The sequence below is a fragment of the Hydra vulgaris genome, chromosome 05, assembly GCF_038396675.1.
Source record: "Hydra vulgaris chromosome 05, alternate assembly HydraT2T_AEP".
Lineage (NCBI taxonomy): Eukaryota > Metazoa > Cnidaria > Hydrozoa > Anthoathecata > Hydridae > Hydra > Hydra vulgaris.
Window position 1 is genome coordinate 4,838,702 of NC_088924.1, and position 13,501 is coordinate 4,852,202.

The 13,501-nt window shown below is 26.9% G+C and overlaps 1 protein-coding gene across 1 annotated transcript in view; it reads right to left on the reverse strand.

Moving 5' to 3' along the window:
* Positions 1-13,501, reverse strand: part of LOC136071808 (iron-sulfur clusters transporter ABCB7, mitochondrial-like) — a 55,534-nt gene that overhangs the window by 9,517 nt on the left and 32,516 nt on the right. The window contains exons 4-6 of the mRNA XM_065797195.1: positions 10,970-11,156; positions 8,274-8,355; positions 2,194-2,282 (exon numbers count right to left, since the gene is read on the reverse strand). Coding sequence (XP_065653267.1) covers positions 2,194-2,282; positions 8,274-8,355; positions 10,970-11,156 — 358 coding nt within the window. The remainder of the gene's footprint in view (positions 1-2,193; positions 2,283-8,273; positions 8,356-10,969; positions 11,157-13,501) is intronic.

Sequence of the window (13,501 nt, forward strand, 5' to 3'; positions counted from 1 at the left end):
CTTTAATTTATAGACTTTGAACAGCTTTTTATATAAACTGTTATGCATTTTTCTAAAAATTTCACTAGTTAACAACATTTTGCACTAAAATTGTGAAGAAAAAGGCCGGACCAAAACCGAAAAAAAGGAAACAATCCTCAGAGGGAAAAAAAAATCTGGAATCTAAATATTTCAGTGTTTGTGTTTTGTGATTTTCATTTTGTTTTCTCTATGTATGCTCCTGCAAAGAGTTTATCAAAAAAAAAGGATTACACATTCCTCAATCCTTTTTAATGAAAACTACATGAGGATTGTTTGAAGGGTTTTGTTTGATCAGTTATAAGTGAGGAATGTTGACTTTATATTGTGCATAGACATAAAAAAATAATGAAACAGACCCAATACAAAAAAAAATTTAAAACTTCTCTTTTTACCATATGAAGGCATTCTTTCCAAAAAACAAGAGTAACATTTATGCAAGATTGAACACTATGCCACACCAAAATCCATTAATAAATTATAGGATTCTTAAAAAATTTCCACTTTTAAACTGACCAGGGAATTCTCTAGATTTAAATCCATAGAAAAGTGTATAAGAGTTTATAAAAAATGCAAAAAGAGAAGAAAAGGTCAAACTTAGGATCCAATTGATTGAAATAGGTCACCTTATATAATCATTAAGGGTAGCTTATCTGATCATTAAGGGTATCATATATAACTATCAAGAGTATCTTATATAAGCATTGAAATAAATTGTTACAGATACAGTGTGGAAAACAACATCCGCTTTTTTGGGAGGCTTTTTTGACCTCCCAACATGAACTTTTGCCAGTTCTGGTTAAAAAAAAATAAGAGTTTAGAAAAACAGGGTTAGACAATCAATAATCAAATAATAAACTACGCTGTAATTTGGAAAATGCATATACTAAAATTTCATAAAATCATTTAAATTTAAGCGTTTAAAATATTTTTTAATGTTTATGATATGCTAGTTTAATTCGGTTTGTTGACAAGTATTAAATATGTGGTAAACTAGGGTTAGGGTTAATTAATTTTTTTGCTTCGCTTAAGTACATTGCTTTCATTTTACTGGTGGTAAAAATACTTTTTTCATAAATGATTGATGTTCTTATTTTATTACTACTTTATAAATATTCAATATATTATTTTAATAATATATAAAAACATTTATTGTATTTAGAACTTTTTTTCTTTTAACTGTACTTTGTTTTTCACTTTTTTCTCTCAATAAGATCTAGGAAAAAAATTTGGGCAGCAGGACCTCCGCTCAACGTAGAAATTTAGCGCCCCCCCCCCTCGCCCCCAACAGAAGAAATTTAGTGAAAAATAGGCGTTTTTTCGAAGATATAAAATATGCAATTATTTTTTTTTAACATCATTAACTTAAGATTGAAGTTCTCACAATTTGACATTTGTAATTGTTGTACATAACTAAAAACATTTTCTTTTCCAACTAAACTTTTTTTTTTCATTTATTTTTTTCGTAGCTTTTTCCACCATTTGCAAAATCATTGCAATGAATAAACTAATTTTTAAATAAACTTAAAAATATCAATTGCGCATTTGAGCGTTATTTTTTTATCTATTAATCAAAGTATCAGATGGAACTTGATACTTTGTTTCATGTACCATAAGTAATTGTTATATATACAAAACGATTTCTTTTAGTACTAAGTATTCAGATTAATTTTTTTTTAATATTTTACAAAAATTGTTTTGATAATGAAAAAAAATTCTAAATTTAAATAAATTTAAAATGGCATCAAACTTCCTTTTTTAATTGAATGGAAATTTGTGTACAGGTGAGTTATTTTAAACTATTAACATTAGCTGGTAATTTGAATGTTAGTTATTTGGGTTTCTATTTAAAAAATGCACTTTGTTTTTCTATTTAAAAAATCATTTTTTGTTTAAATTTATTGCTTTAAAAGAAATATGAATTTGTCAATTTCAAGCATTAAGTTATTTTTATATATATAAATTCAGTCATGAAAAATTATTACAAAGATAAAAATTTAAACATAAAAATTTAATGCAAACAAACCTATGACATGCATAGAACATTGTCTGGACATCTTTAAGATGTCTGATTATCTCTTAAAGATATCTAACACCACAAAAACAACCATTATTGTACAACACAGTACAGATTAAAAAAATATACAATAAAAAATAATACATTAACACTCTTACCTCCATTCTGTAACAGAGAATGTAAAAGCAGCATAAATACCAATGCAAGATAGAGCAGTAAATGTAAAAGGTAATCCACAACTATATGTCTAAAAGTTAATTTATTAAACTTAAAAAAATTTCTTATAAAAATCCTTGATAAACTTCAACTGTTTAAATTTTTTTTTTAAACATATAACTTGAATTTCTATTTTATTTGTTCCTTCTGGAACTTAAAATGGTCTATTAAGTTTGTGATATTTATTTTTCTTATGTGCATACATTACTAATTATAGAAAGCTGCTAAAACAACCTTTAGCAAAATTGGGGATAAAATTAAAAATAATAAAAACCTGCTAACCAGCATTTGAAATAACACAGAAGGTTTTAAACTAAAGGATTTTAAACAAAAAGTTGAAATAAGGAGTTACAAAAACAATGTTTAGAGAAAAGAAAGCATTGAGAACAAAATTAAGTCCAAAAAATTGCAGTTCAATGATTGACAAGAAAGGCACTTCATCAACAAAAACTCTTAAAAAAATAAATTTGAAACAGAAAGTTTAAGAGAAAATTTTTTTACTTATTTTAAAATAAATATCAAATAATAAACTTTATTTATAAAGCAAATATCGTATATAAATTTCCATTTATAAACTATAGTTTGTATCTTGTTCTTTTGAAATAAATTTTTCCTTCGACCTAACATAAATTAGAGAACAGCCCCCTTAGCTGATAACTACTGATACTTATCTTAATTTTTCAATCCTATAGCTAATTTCTTAACTCTCAAAGTATATTAAATTATATTAAATAATTGATTGTAAACATACCAAATTTGATTAAAACAAACTAACTATCAAGTTATGATTGCAACTACTTTAAGATTAGCACATTCAATGATGTTTATTAATTGTATCATTTAGAATATTTTTTCAGATTTTTTTAAGTTTCCTACACGATCGTTGAAAATGCAACAGGCACGAATGATAAGTGATAGCCAATATGTAACAATCAAATTTGATTTAGTATGAGAGTTAAAAGTTAAGTAATTTTTTATAAAACTAAATCTGAACTGAATTACAAAAAAAAAAAAAATTAAAATCTTCTGCCAGATCTTCTCAGTTAAACAGGTTTATCGATTGTTAGACATTCAAATCACTCTAGCTTCTGTTGTTAAAATTTCTCAATTAAACTCTTCTACAGCTTGTGGTTCGGACAACATCTTTTGTAACATCCTTTCTTACAAGGTCTTTCTTACAAGGTCTTACAAGAGTGTTCTCAAAAACTCTCTTCAAACTATTTAATAAGTGTTTGACTGAATCTTGTTTTCTTGCCTGCTGGAAAATGGCATTTGTAGCTCCAATTTTTTCAAACTATGGAGAACATTTTGACCCCTCCAACTATTGTCTGATCAGTCTTCTCTCTATATTAGTATGGTCTTTGTGTTTTTGATCAACAAATTTTTAACACCCCATTTGAGTCAAATGACTTACTTTCAGACAACCAATACTGTTTTTGATTTTCTTGTTATACAACTGACTTACTAACTGCGGTGACTGAAAGTTTTGATCACAAATGTAGACTTGCTTTATCTGCCAAGCTTGAGCCTCTATCCCCTCATAAAGTTGCATCTCATTCTTTTTTCTGGAAATTTTATCATGGCGGCTCATAGGAGCTATCATCTCTAGTTCCATCAACCAAAACTCATTCTTGCTTGACTTATCATTCAGTAAAGTCATCCTTTTACTATATCTGTCGCTGCAAGCTCTTTATACGGGTGGCCGAAGATAAATGGCATAGGTAGTATTTTTATTATAACTTTGTTATTTTTTTAGCTAGAACAGTGAATTTTTTAAAAAAAGATTTATTAAATTCTCTATAAATCTGTCTTGATGGCTTTGTTTTATGGTTTTTAATTTTATTTGTATATAATGAAATCTAAAGATTTGCAAAAGCTTGTACTTTCTAAATACCAAAAAAATGGTGATGGTCCATCAAAAATATTTGCTGATATTAAGGGTGTCATTACAATAAATCGGTGGTGTCAAATGATAAGAGAGAGAGGCTCTATCGAGTTGAAATGTCCATCAGGTGGTCCAAGATCAGTTTGAACAAATGCAAACATTCAAAAAATCAGAAGTTGTCTGAAACGTAAAAAGAGGATTTTATCTTGAAAATTAGCTTGATGAACTTAATATCTCCAGAATCGGTGTTCAAAGAATACTTCAAAAGGATCTCAATTTGCAGGCATACAAACAGTTGAACCAATGCTTACAAATGGTCAAGAGAATTAAATTTGCAATTGGTTACAAATGGTCAAGAGAATTAAATTTGCAAATTGGATAAGAAACCATTTTCGAAAAGAATAAACACTGAAAACTCTGTTTTTAGCTGAAATTTTTTTTTATTTTAATGGTATGTACAATGCCCAAAATGATTGCATATGGTCCACTAATCGTAATGAAGCTGATAAAAATGGTGGTATTAAAGAGAAACAAAAATTCCCTCAAAAGGTAATGGTTTGGTTAGGAGCTTGTTCAAAAGGTGTTACACCACTGGTTATTATGGTACAAATATACAGTAAATCATGACTGGTATATAAAAAAAGTGTTGCCAGTGGCAACACTGTTTTTATATACCTTGAAATATGGATAGGAGATGTTTGGTGATAATTGGACATTTCAACTAGATGGAGCAACCTCACATACGCATCATTTAACTCAACAATGGTGTCATGATAATTTTCCTGCTTTTATTGACAAAACCCACTGGCCTTAAAAATCCCCTGATCTCAATCCTTTAGATTATTCAATATGGGATGAACTCGTTCACCAAATGAAATGGAATAAAATTAAATCAAAATTAACATTAATTCAAGAACTTAAACGAGCTGTAAAAAACATTAGAGTAAATGAAGCTTTAGAAAGTTGTACCAGTTGGACCAATCCCTTATATATATATGTATGTCAAAAAATAATAGAGACTATTTACATTAAATAAATCATGTCATTTTGTAGAGAATTTAATAAATCTTTTTTAAAAAAAATTCACTGTTCTAGCTTAAAAAATAACAAAGTTATAATAAAAATACTACCTGTTCTATTTATCTTGGGCCACCCGTTACTTTTATGTTTCTAGTTTTATTTCACACACTTTAACTCTTAGGAACTCTCCCCATCATCACGCTTTTCTGAATCATAAGATTTACAACTTTTTAAGTCTTCTGTCAACTGATTTTTTGCTCTTTAACTGTATTCTTTGTTTTCTAGTAACTCCCAACTTAATAGCAGTTACTTGCAGCTTTGTTGAGAGTGAATTAGAATAAAATAAAATTATGAAGCAAAATTTGAGCCAAGTACTTATATCTAATTAAACTTGTAAATAAATAACTTAAATAAAAATTTGTGTGAGTTTTTAGCAGGTTTGGTGGATACATTGATCAACATTTGTAATGTCAACATTTTTAGTAGATTTAGGTATAAAAACCAATTAGGTATGCTTTTAAGGTAAAACTTATATAATGCAAACTTAGTAAAAAAACTTGCACAAGTAAATAGTAAGTTTGAGTAAAAAAATTTAAATTTCAACCAAGCGTTAGTAAAAAACACCTCGCTAAAATTTAAGTTTTTCTACACAAACTGTGTAACTGTGTTACTTTTATAAGTTTATGAGAACTAATCTATAAGCTTTTAAAGTATATAAGCAGAAATCTGTAGTTTATAAAAGTTTATAAGCAGTTTGTAAGCAGAAATCTGTAGTTTATAAAAGTTTATAAGCAGTTTATAAGCAGATACCTGTAGTTTATAAAAGTTTATAAGCAGTTTATAAGCAGATATCTGTAGTTTATAAAAGTTTATAAGCAGATACCTGTAGTTTATAAAAGTTTATAAGCAGTTTGTAAGCAGAAATCTGTAGTTTATAAAAGTTTATAAGCAGTTTATAAGCAGATACCTGTAGTTTATAAAAGTTTATAAGCAGTTTATAAGCAGATATCTGTAGTTTATAAAAGTTTATAAGCAGTTTATAAGCAGATACCTGTAGTTTATAAAAGTTTAGGAGCAGTTTATAAGCAGATATCTGTAGTTTATAAAAGTTTATAAGCAGATATCTGTAGTTTATAAAAGTTTATAAGCAGTTTATAAGCAGATACCTGTAGTTTATAAAAGTTTATAAGCAGTTTATAAGCAGATATCTGTAGTTTATAAAAGTTTATAAGCAGTTTATAAGCAGAAATCTGTAGTTTATAAAAGTTTATAAGCAGTTTATAAGCAGATATCTGTAGTTTATAAGCAGTTTATAAGCAGATATCTGTAGTTTATAAAAGTTTATAAGCAGTTTATAAGCAGATATCTGTAGTTTATAAAAGTTTATAAGCAGTTTATAAGCAGAAATCTGTAGTTTATAAAAGTTTATAAGCAGTTTATAAGCAGATGTCTGTAGTTTATAAAAGTTTATAAGCAGTTTATAAGCAGATATCTGTAGTTTATAAGCAGTTTATAAGCAGATATCTGTAGTTTATAAAAGTTTATAAGCAGTTTATAAGCAGAAATCTGTAGTTTATAAAAGTTTATAAGCAGTTATAAGCAGATATCTGTAGTTTATAAAAGTTTATAAGCAGATATCTGTAGTTTATAAAAGTTTATAAGCAGTTTATAAGCAGATGTCTGTAGTTTATAAAAGTTTATAAGCAGTTTATAAGCAGATATCTGTAGTTTATAAGCAGTTTATAAGCAGATATCTGTAGTTTATAAAAGTTTATAAGCAGTTTATAAGCAGAAATCTGTAGTTTATAAAAGTTTATAAGCAGTTATAAGCAGATATCTGTAGTTTATAAAAGTTTATAAGCAGATATCTGTAGTTTATAAAAGTTTATAAGCAGTTTATAAGCAGATATCTGTAGTTTAAAAAAGTTTATAAGCAGTTTATAAGCAGAAATCTGTAGTTTATAAAAGTTTATAAGCAGTTTATAAGCAGATATCTGTAGTTTATAAGCAGTTTATAAGCAGATATCTGTAGTTTATAAAAGTTTATAAGCAGTTTATAAGCAGATATCTGTAGTTTATAAAAGTTTATAAGCAGTTTATAAGCAGAAATCTGTAGTTTATAAAAGTTTATAAGCAGTTTATAAGCAGAAATCTGTAGTTTATAAAAGTTTATAAGCAGTTTATAAGCAGATATCTGTAGTTTATAAGCAGTTTATAAGCAGATATCTGTAGTTTATAAAAGTTTATAAGCAGTTTATAAGCAGATATCTGTAGTTTATAAAAGTTTATAAGCAGTTATAAGCAGATATCTGTAGTTTATAAAAGTTTATAAGCAGATATCTGTAGTTTATAAAAGTTTATAAGCAGTTTATAAGCAGATATCTGTAGTTTATAAAAGTTTATAAGCAGTTTATAAGCAGAAATCTGTAGTTTATAAAAGTTTAGAAGCAGTTTAGAAGCATCTGTAGAGAAACTTGAGTTTTGAAAACTAAAAAAAATTTTTTTTTTTAGACTTTTACACTTTTTATAGGAATAATTTAAAAAAAATTTTTTATTAGTGTGAGGGCTTTCACACTATTCAATAACACAGTTTTTAGATTTATTTTTGTTTTTGAGCATAAACTAACTAGTTAAAAAAAATCATTTGAACTGATTTATTTGCTTTTAGATTAAAGCCAAGAATAAGAATAAATAAAATTTCTTAACAATGTTTTAACGAATTTTGATAAATGCACAACCAATTGTCCATCCAATGAACAACCAATTGTCCATTGGTTGTCTATTGGTTAACAACCAATTGGCAAATCCTTTGAATTGATTTATTCAGTTTTAGATTTAAGTCAAGAATAAATATTTTCATTTAAAGCACTTTTGAAAAGACTCAAAATATTTTGATCAAAAAAATTTCTAAACAGCATTTCCAAGAATTTTCAACTAATGGGCAACAGAATAGTTAACAATAAAATGTTATGGAATAAAATATTAAATCAAATTTGAATGGTTAACAGCGTATAATATAACAGTGTCTTATACAATGTAATATAACTGTTATGTGGCAAAAGATCTTCAACAACAACAACAAAAAATTTTATTAGCAATTTATAAAATATTTCTTACAAGTATGCAGCTGACAAGTGACACTTCAAAAATTGTAGGGAAAATATTGAATACCAAAGCATGTAAAAAATAAGCAATTCCACTAAAAAAATTAAAAAATATTTGAAAATATATGTATAATAAATAATAAAAGTTAATATAAATACTAACTATTATTTATTGATAATATAAATACTAACTATTATTTATTGATATTTTCACTCTTTTTGTTATTATGTTAGAAGTTCTTTTTAAAGGTTTCAGTTTTGATGTACTATGCAAGAAATCTATTTTATGTTAACTATTAATTTTATAAAATAAAATGTTCATATATGGCATATATATGAACTGTACAAATGTTCATATATATCGTATATATGGCATATATATGATATATGACAGTGAAACATGGGAAACAAAGGTTGATAATGTCCAGTGTCTAGAAAAAGCAGAAAAGAATAATGATTATGTGCGATGAGACAGATATAAAAAAGCAACAACTTAAAGTAATTGAAACAGTAAATGATCTGATTTTATTTCAAAATTGATGTGGTTTGAGCATACAGGGGTTAAAGATGTAAATAACTTGGCATCAGAATGCAATTTCAGGGGAAAAAGATAGAAGTAGAAAACTTAGAGAGATTGCATGAAAATCCTTCAGTTTAAATTTAAAGGTGAAAAGATGCTCAAGATATTATGATATTGATTCATCATACAGTTCATCATAATTTATATCAACAGTAGGTTTTTAATTCATACAATTATCAGTTGTATTTCACTAATGACTGAATAATAAAATTTTTTTAAATATGAAATGAACAGTATTTGGAAAAAAAAAACAATAACTGGTTAACTATTTTACTAATCAAAAAAATCACTAACTTTCTTGCTTATCTCTCTGTTCACACTTCTGCTCACACTTTTTCTTAACTTCAATCCCCGTTCATCTTAACTTTGATCCGAATTGATCCCCACCACGTCCCTGGTAGTACTGCGGTCAACTTTTTTCACTGAGCAGCGGCCTTGTTTATCAAGGTTTGTGTTTCAGAGTTATAGAGTTGATAGAGGGTTAAAACCACAATTCAGCAGCCTCCTCGTCTGTGGTAGTCTTCTCGGCCTTGAGGAGGTAAATTAAAATTAAAAAAAACAAAAAGTCTCTGTTCACAATTTAATAAAAATGTGATTATTAGATTAAAGTGAAATCTGTATAGCTTTAACAGTTTTAATGATCTGAATAAATAAAATTTAAATAGGACTTGGTTTTGATTCAAATATATGATAGAAGTAAAAAAAAATTTTAATGATGTAAAAAAAAAAAATAATAAAAATTTAAGTGCTTTAGAAATTAAAGTTTTCAACAAAAAAGTGTTTAAAATCACTTTCTTACTCATTCTCACTGATCTTAAAAAAGTCAGTAGTGTTATAAATTGTGAGTTGTGAATGCTATTGAGCAATTCCGTGCTACACCATAATGCATCTTAAGAAAATAAAAACTTATGGTATTTACATAATAGACAAAACAGTATAAACAAATGTAAGGCGTGACAATCTCATTTTAGAAATAACTTTAAAAATACAATGTAAAAAATAATTAATACGTTATCTTATTTAATAGTTGAAAATGAAATAAATAAAATTTAAGTTTAACAAAAAAAAACATCAAAAAAAACACTTTATTTTAACTAGGCATTGCCATCTACAGTATACGGTGTACTTTGCTGAATATTTGCTGTACTAAATGTTAGTATACATATTTACTTATATTTGTGAATTATTTTTAGATTGACTTGATAATTTAATAATTATATTATCTTAATGAATTAAATTGCTATACCAATATTTATTGTATGAGTGTTCATTATTAAAGTTTGTTTTTTAAATTTGATTTCTTAATGTAGCAAGATAACAATCCATTATAAAGTGATTGCTGATTATGATCAAAGACTTCAACTTTTCAAAAAAAAAATACAGTTTTGCACAGTGCAAAAAATTTGTCACTGTGGATTTACAACACATATAAATTGCTCCTGTTAAATCAATTAAAGCTTAATTAATTTCTCAAACTAAAATATTGTTTTGTAGAGAATATTGTCTTAAAGAAAATATTGTGAAAAATTGTGTTATAGAAAATTTAGAGTTTCATAAGAACTTGAGGCTTAAACCAAAAACCATGAGGAAATTATTAAAAAATAATATCATTAAGGTATATCATTAGGAAATTATTTAGAAAAAAAATTGCAAGAAATATTTTGCTAAAACATTTTATAGATGATCAAAACTTTAGTCATTTCATTTGTTTTGTGGATGCAAACATCATTTGGATTAACATAATCATGCTGTTAATAAATATTAAATATTATTATTGATCCATTGTTTGTATTTATTATTCCATTGTTGATATTTATTTTCTAAACATTAAGTTTTTTTTTAATTAATTGATCGAAATACCTGAACTTGGTATATTTTTTACATTAAAGACTATTTAGAAAATTTTTTATTCAAGGTAATAACAACTCCTTTTTTAAACTTGTAGTCCCTTGTAGTGCTCAATTTGTTTCTCCACACAGCGATTGGGAATTAACAAAAAAAAAAAAAAAAAAGTGATAATAAATTTCAGAACTTTTTGTATCTAAAAAATGATTGTTAATATAATATATATATAAAAAAAGTTTAAAAATATTTGTTGATAGAAAATTTATGTAGTAAAAATACTATACCTTGTTCCACGATCAATAGCTTTAGATAACATACCAGTCTGTCTTGAAAGATGATAACTCATATCAAGTTTATGAAGATGCATGAAAGTTTCACGGGAAACTTTTCGAATAGCATTCTGAGTAACTTGTGCAAACACCGCATTCCTCAGCTCATTAAACAAACAACTGCCAGTTCGAGCAGCGCCATCTTTAAAAGCAAATTAATTCTGATAGCATACTTATTTAAAAGAGAAAACTTAGTTTTCCAACAATTAACTAATTCTATTATAAATTACTATATTTAAACTTTTTTAATACTTTTTTTTAATGTATAAAACACTCCTAGTGATTTATATGATTTTACAGTTTTTAAAAATAGTTCATATATTTTTTAGAACAAAAAAATAAATAAACAAATTTAAATTAATGTGAAAAAAAGCATCGATCATATAAAAAATGATAAAATGAAACAGAACCTAATTAAATAATGAATAATATCTAAGTTTACGTTGGGAACAAACCCTGGTAGTACAGAGCTTAACTTGTTTCTCCGCGCAGCGGCCTTGTTCCTCAAGGTTCGTGTTTCGGAGTTATAGAGTTGAAAGAGGGTTATAACCACTATTAAGTAGCCTCCTCATCTGTAGTGGCCTTCTCGGCCTTGAGAAGATTAATAACAAAAAAATTACAAAAAAAAAACAGTCTTGTTTGTAGTTTTCATAGATTGCAAAATCATGTGATAAATAAAATTTCGAGTTGAATAAACCAATTTGCATAAGCAGCAGTTAGCATCAAAGCTAAGATGTACCTTTTTCATTTAAAAAAAAAAAATACTAATTCACTCCATAAAAGGCTGCAAGCAACCACTATTATGTTGAGAGTTAAACATGAACAAACAAGTAGAGTAAAGGGATGTGACTTTGCAGAAACACTAGTCAAGCATGAACGACTTATAGTTGATCAAGTCTTCCCAGGAAGCGAGTGCAGCCACACACCTTGTTTGTCCATGTTTTAAGTAATTTTTTTAGACAATGACCAAGGCAGATCAGACTTTTAACTTTTAAAGCATTTCAATAATTCGTGGCACAAAGCTAAACTTATCTATTGAGAAAAAAAAAACCAATACTAAAAAAAGGAAATAAAATTGTAACAAAGTATCAAATTTTAATTAAATAAGCTAGAAAAATTTAATGATTAAAAAAAAATGTTTAAAAAAAAATTTCTTTGTTTATAAAATTTTAATACATCTTTTGTTTTATTTACGGTGGTTGTTATTTTTAACTACAGAATTAGATACAAGTCAATTTAACAACAATCGAAAGTTTTGATATGCAGTTTATTCACAATTTTTACGAAACTAATTTGGTATGTATGTTTATTTGTTTTCATGTCTTTTAGTTTTTGAAAATGTTTTCGCTATATTTGACATTTTTTCAATACTTATATAATAGGAAAATAAAAGTAAATTATTATTTATTTGTAATATATATTATTTGAATAATAAATTTTGTAAAGACCGAAGTAATTAAATAAAAGAATACTATGTTTTCTTTTATAAATGTATTTACAATACTTGATGCCTGTCTGAAAATGTTTCCTTTTATTGACTAATTTTCAACGTAAAAACTAATTACTAGAGATAATGAACATAACGATTGCTCTGTTAGAAAAAATGTATTTAAAAACTTAAAAAAAAAGTTTTAAATAGGCTCCTAAAAATTTAGTTAAAAAAGTTCAGTAAATTAAAAAGGTGCTACCCCATAAGCTTTTGGAGTGTTGATAACAAAAGTTCATCAGGAAATAAACTATCGAGTTTAAATGCACAATTTGGAGAATCCAACAAAAGTCTCTAATATAATTTTACATTATATATTTTATACAACCTGCTCTAATATAATTTTATATAATATATTTTATACAACCAGCTACAACCTATATTTAATATTTTATACAACCTGCTTTATGTCCTGCTGCCTCATAGGATATGCTTTTTTAGGTAAAGGCTAGAGAAGGTGTCTCGATAAAAAAAATTATCTTAGGCAGATGTCATTCGGCTACCGTCTTGTAAAAGGCCTCCTAAGAAAAGACTTAAGGGGTAAACAGATTCTATATGTTGACCAACCCCGCACCCCTTCTTCATTTATTAGGCTGGCGCAGATTTATTTATTACATTGTTTAATACATTGTTTCCAGTTTAGGATATTGTATCCTGGATTTTCTTGACTCAATGCATGGGTTTTGCTTGGGTCTCTGTTTTTTATGACTAGGCAACTCATTCTATTATCTCCTAATGAGGGTACAACTCTAAAACTCAGTTTTATGGTTCTGAAGCCCGCTGGTAGTCAGGTTTCCTGAACTCTGTGGTAGCTCTCAGAGAGGCTGATTCCATCAACAGGGGTAAAATATCAGAGTACTAACAGTGTTGCCCATGGAGGGTGTCCCTGTTCATACTTTTGGTGCGCATGTCAAGGCCACATTTGGAGCCCTTTGTTACGGCTCAGGGTTTATTAATAATAATGAGGCAATTACTTGGGCTATTAAATAGTGTACTGAGTA